Raw genomic sequence first — 6,259 nt, 5'->3', positions numbered from 1 at the left:
TACGTCAATCAAGTTTACAAAAACACACAAAACTTTTTTTTGGAACAGGTTCGATGTGTTTTTTTTTGCATCTGCCCAGCTGGTTTCCAGGGTAGTTTGACCATTCAGAGTCACCGTAGGCTACTTGAAACATCAAAATCATCAAATTACTCTAACCCTAACCCTAGCCCAAATTTTTGAAATTCACAGAAAAATATGCAGTGTGCAAGGTGTCTTTGCGTGACTTTTTTTTTCTTTTTTTTTGTTATTGGATTACAGATCCAGAAAACGCATCTTAAAAGAACAGGCTCACTGTGCAAAAGCCTTAAATGATGTCCATCTTCAAGCCAGACTGAGGGTTTCAAGCTGTCACCTGCCTCAGAGCAAATGTGGCCCAGCTGAGAAGAAGATCGCTCAGGTATGTGGAAGCAAGAATTCAGCAAGAAAAAAACAAATATGATTGTAAAATAATTCATGTTGAGAGGAACAGTCGAATGTTTTTTTCATTTTTTTCTTTTTCATTTTTTGTGGCACACATTAAGTGGCTCCCTTGTGGCTGCACTGGATGCTCAGCAGCCCTCAGGTAATTTGAGTCTGAGACCCCTGACCTCAGGGGTAACTAGATGCTTTTTAAATAAACAAATAAAAAGTTGTTTCCCCTGGGACAGACCAGACCCTGACACAGACTTGTGAAACATTCCTTTATTATAAATAGATCATTTGTATAAAAAAACGGGCATGCTTCAATTCAACCATGGCATTTAGACATTTCACGACCAAAAGCTACCGTTCAGTTAGCCGAAAACAGCGACGTACTCATCTCATAATGCAGGTCGACGGACGGACGACATGAGACAAGAATCAGAAACTTCACAACCACAAGTTTTTTTTTTGTTTGTTTGTTTGTTTTCAACGCACAATTAGAATCACAACAAATATGGTTGGTCCTCACAATTTATTTTTTGTTTTCTTCATAAAGACTTGTTATTCTATTTTTTTTTTTAAATCTCTCAGGTTATCGTCCCTCGGCTCAGTTGTGATTCTTTTTGAGATGTGGCGCCGCTCAGGCCCTTTCCTCTTCTTCTGTAAACATAAAAACACCACAGATGTGTTGATTCAGTTCGTTCTGATCGTTCAGATTGTTCAGAGCGACTCTTTTCTGGCTTCTGCTCTGGAGATGTCGCCTCAGAAATCTCTCTGACAGAAATCTCTCTGATGGGAATCTGCTTTTTCAATGTCCCAGGACCTCCACGGTTCACAGGTTCTTCACATGGCGTGGTTGGTGTAGCTGACGTAGGTGTTTTTCGTTGGCGGCACTGAGGAGAGGAAAAAACAGAAGATTTGAAACCCTATTTTATTATTATTATTATTATTATTATTATTATTATTATTATTATTATTATTATTATTTATTTATTTATTTATTAGTTTTCTGTACTTCCCATTGGGTCCTGGTCCTTAAGTGTTTTAAGGCCTTGCACACTGAGTTTTTTTTTCTTTGTCAGAAACCTACGCATGTTAAGAAATTAATTTGATCCCATGTTATGTCAATCATGTTTGCACACTTGATCCAAAACTTTCATCTGTCGTATTTTTTTTTGGAACAGGATTGATATTTTTGAGTTTTTTGGCTTCTGCCCAGCTCATTTCCGAGGTAGTTTGACTGTTCAGAGACGCTGTAAGCTACTCGCAACATCACATTTTCACATTTTCTGACATATTGTCTCTACAAATTTTGGGCCATGTTTAGTTGATGAATTAACGCTTTGGATTCAGTGTGCAAGGTGTCAATGCATGACCATTTTTTTCGGATTTGGGATCCAAAAAACGCATCCGAAAAAAAAAAAAACGTACTCTGTTTGCAAAGACCTTAAGGCAGCTACTCTGCCATGGTGTGCCTCAGGGTTCTGTGCTGGGTCCTCTCTTTTTCTTTTTAATTGTTCTGCCACTTGGCCATAGATTCAAACAATTTCATGAAATTTCTTACCATTGTTACACAGATAATTTGTTTTTTTAAGCCAAATAACCGAAAAACTGTCCAACCTAATACTAATGACTTCTTTCAGATAAACTCAGATAAAACTAAGTATTTAATAGCATTGCAGCGAGAGTTGCTACCTTTATTGGTTCTCTTTCTGCTTCAGTTAAAACCAACCTCAGACATCTTGGTGACATTTTTGATTGCAGAATGTTTTTTATTCAACATATTTAATCATTGACTCAGGTGTGTTTTTCCATTTTGCAAAACTTAGCTTTGTTTCCAAGATCTGGAGGATCCACCGATCAAACATTTACTGAAGAAATAATGTAGAAAGCAAGATTGGGATCCAATACAGTTGTAGCCTTCGTTTCAGCAAACAGATCTCCAAAACTATCCCAGAGCTCCACAAAGGGCTTTAAGACCTGAGTGGGACAAACACATCCTCTTTAAAAGAAAAGTGGGAAGGTGAAGGTTACTTTGCATTGCCAACAGAGGAGTGGGAGAACTGAAATGAAAAGATGTGGTAATTTACAAACCTACTGTGACTTTTACTAGAAAATCAGGGTTAGATATTTTATTGCGCCAAAAGAGAGAAAGACACAGCCTGCTGGAGAAAATGTGGGACGGAAACCAAGTTCATGATTGATTTCTGATTCTTGACTCTGTATGAGCAGGTTACCACCCCAACTTTTTGACTTTTGAAAAGCTTACATCCTTAAAGTTATACTTGCGGCCAACAAAACATTATAAGAAGTCAAAAGCTGCTGACACTGGCAGACTGGTTTAATGTGATACACTAAAAAAATGTTGTGGAAAAATTAACGTTAATTTTGAGACGTAATAGCAACAAACTTGATAAATCCAAACAAAACAGACTTCATATAAAAAGCTTTATTTTTTTATTTACTCCGCTGGTTCTCTGCTCCATTGTTAGGGCCTAATTTGAGGTGTTAAGGGAAAACAACAACTGCATGTGGTAAAATGCTTGGTACTTGTTGACTTTCAATGAAAATAAAAGTTAAAAATGCATTTATTTCCTGCTGGCTCGTCTATTGTAATTCCTTTTTCACCAGTCCCCATAAATCCTCTGTGGACAGTCTACAAAGAAAAAACAAAACAAAACAAACAAAGAAAAAAAAAAAAAAAAAGCAGGACTGTTACCCATGTCCAGTAAAAAACATGATAACTCAGAATTGTAGCTTTTTAAGATTGTCTGCCAAATTAAAGTGTTTTTAATTTTTTTAATTGTTTTTATTTCACCCTTTTTGTCTTTTTAATTTTTTATTTACCGTTTTTATTAAGCTGTAGCACTATGACATTATCTGGTGAAAAGAGCTGTACAAATAACATTTTAATAATAATAATAATGATAATATTAATAATAGTTTATTATAATTATTATTATTATTATTATTATTATCTTTGCATTAGCTGCAAAAAAAAAATCTGGATTCATTTCGAAGACTAACTCATAAATACATTTCACTCATGTACTTTCAGAGCTCTGTGCAACTGATACAACATTTGCATGTGGGCACAATACAGGCATTTAAAAAACGTGCATGCGAATTTCTTGACTGATTTAAAGTGAATTTATGCAGAGACTCAAAGTATCTATAAAGAATTTGACCTGGAGAAAATGCATCAATCCATGACTTTGAATTGATTTAGAAACAGAAAGAGTTTCAGCTTTGAGTCTGAGTGTAACCTCATTATCAGAAAAGTTAAAAATATTTAGTTTTCCTGAGGACAGAGTGGGAGGGAAGGCTCGTTTAAACTTTGAGGATCTACAATCAGGAGGACTAATCGTACAGAAGGTAAAGGTCTCACAGTGTTACAATGGATGAGCTATCTTTGGCTTAGCTCGCCTCTTTTCTGTATCTTAAACAGACTCCTTCCTCCCCGCTCTCTGAACACTGCAGGATTAGGAGGAGTTGGGAAAGTAACAGTGATGCGAGGAGCTGCCGCTTGTTAGATTAAGCAGATCGGTTCAGTCAGCACATCTCTGATGAGTAAACAATCCGACGTCTCCCACTTTTCTGCTGACGGACGGAGAAGCAGCTTTGAAGTGAAACTCTGTAAACACTTTGGCTTCATCAGAGCTGGTCTCAGGTGACGTCTGAGCAAACTTAAGTCAACTCTGTGTTAAATCCTCGTTCGGCAGGGGGGGAATCGAGCTCACTGTGACTCTGACTTCTCCTTGACCAAATCTCCTCTTCTGGGACTTTGGTTTAGACAACACAGAACAATCACGGTTAATGTTTATGCACGTTTATCATCCAGATTGACAAATCAGGGTCCAATCAAGGCTGATGTGCACCAGTTTTTTATCAGTTTTACCTTTAAAGAGGTCAATGTGACTGCTTCTTTAAAGGTCCAATATTGCGCAAAAATCAAGTCTTTTAGTTAATTTTGTGGGTCTTAGGCTTTCCTTCCAGCCCACAAAATGTGACATTAAATGAACAAACCTGTACTTAGTAGTGCTTGTGAATGTAAAATCCTGACCTAAAACGAGCTGTTTGGATTTGGGGGATGTGCTGACGTCAGCGATTTCCCTTTTTTGACCAATCAGGAGCAAGTCTGACCTGACTGGCCCACCGGAGCAGATACCCCCAAACCTCCTCCCCGCCCACTCCCCTCCCTGAGGAAGAGCATGCCAAAGTTGAAGAGCCATCACTGCTCTGTTTTTGGCTGTAAACAGCCACATAGTTCCATGCACAAGCTTCCCATCTTGGAAGAAGACAAGACTAAGTGACTAGAGTTCATTTATCAAGGAAATGTTCCAGCTACACTCAGTAAAACTGTGCATGTGTGTGCTAGTCACTTCACGGCCGACTGCTTTTCCAACTTTGGACAGTACAACAGAGGGCTAGTGAATAGACTGGTCCTGAATCCAGGCGCATTACCAACCATCCTCCAACAAACCTGGGACCCTGGAAATGTGAGTATTTTAAATGCTGTGTGCTGTGGAGCAGATGTAAGAGCTTTTCCTCAGTGTCCCCCCTGTCTCTGTGTTAGCTTCAGGATGCTAACTTTAGCTGTGGTTAGCCTGTTGTTTTAGCCTGTAATGTTTTGTAGTATGCTACTCTGTCTTAAAGTTTCGGAAGGCGGAGCAACAGCTTTTTTTTTTTTTTCCCCTCTATTAGAAATGTACAAAACGAACTATGCGTAGATTATGACTTTTTTTTGTGTTGTTCATACCACAGCAAAAACATTATATTTGATTTTTATCCTTGCACCAAAAGTTTTGCGAGACAAGATTTACTGGTATTTCTTTTTCATCACTTCACTTCTATCTCACAGACCATCCAACGTTAGTGTTGTATTGTAGTTGTAATGCCGACTCATTCCAGTAGATGGCGGTAGTTCACAGAAACCTGACATCTGTATTGAAAAACAGCATTGGCGCCATACATTGTGGGAAACAGTAAGCCAGGTAGACAGGTCCGTTGCATACTGAGAAATTTTCCTGGATTAGTAGGACATCTGGGGATTTTTGTCATACTGCAGATTTTGCAAGTTTTTGCATACTGACTACTACAGACTGAATTTTGGCCAAAATAGGCACCGCTAGTGTAGTAGGCGGTTTGGAAAACAGCAACTATGATGAATCCTTTCAGAAAAATTTACAACTCTCAAATATCAATCAAAACTTTTAATGGATGTCTCTGATTGGCTACAATTAACCAGGAGAAAAAAGGTGAATTCATCACAAAGTGTTTCTCAGCTGCTGGAGAGATTTTAATATCTTAATCCTTCACAATTTACTTTAACAGAGTCCATGTTTTAAATTCTGTAGACTCACCATTGGCCTCCACACCCTCGCACAGCTCCGTCTTCACCTCGCCGTTGGGCCTCTCTGCCGCCAGCTGCGACAGCTTACTCGTCATGGTGGCGGCGGTGACGATGGCCTTGAAGCTGCGTTTGCGTTTGGGGACGTTCTGCTCCGGGTGGAAGATGATGATGTAGACCTTCGGCATGTAGAGCATTCCCAGGGAGACGGAGGCGCTGAGGCTGAGGGAGACGGTCAGCGTGGCCGTCTGGATGTACATCTGAGGGGGAGACAGAGGGGGAGGAGTTACAGGGGGCTGATGGGTAGTGGAGTACCTGGAAAACCGAGACTAAGGGAATTTTAAAGTACACACACAGACTTTCAGGACTCTTAACTGCAGTGAGAGCAAACAGAAGAGGAGCATCACCAGCAACAACAGTCCTCGTTAATTCAGAGCTCTGGAAACATTCACAGCGCGATATTAAACTCAGAGGACTCTTTCTCTCCCTCCTCTCTCAGCCCATAAA

The 6,259-nt window shown here is 39.4% G+C and overlaps 1 protein-coding gene across 1 annotated transcript in view; it reads right to left on the bottom strand.

The window, feature by feature from the left end:
* Window positions 1-666: 666 nt before the first annotated feature.
* Window positions 667-6,259, bottom strand: part of LOC141796346 (metabotropic glutamate receptor 8-like) — a 187,274-nt gene continuing 181,681 nt past the window's right edge. The window contains exons 10-11 of the mRNA XM_074677400.1: window positions 5,766-6,012; window positions 667-1,295 (exon numbers count right to left, since the gene is read on the bottom strand). Of these exons, the coding sequence (XP_074533501.1) occupies window positions 1,246-1,295; window positions 5,766-6,012 (297 nt within the window). The 3' untranslated portion in view covers window positions 667-1,245. The remainder of the gene's footprint in view (window positions 1,296-5,765; window positions 6,013-6,259) is intronic.

This window comes from Halichoeres trimaculatus, unplaced genomic scaffold (assembly GCF_033239565.1).
Source record: "Halichoeres trimaculatus isolate MK-OKI-2021-1 unplaced genomic scaffold, fHalTri1.1 fHalTri1_scaffold_10, whole genome shotgun sequence".
NCBI classification, from domain to species: Eukaryota; Metazoa; Chordata; class Actinopteri; order Labriformes; family Labridae; genus Halichoeres; species Halichoeres trimaculatus.
The sequence above is the reverse complement of the archived record's forward strand: the minus strand, read 5'-3'. Positions and strand labels throughout refer to the sequence as shown.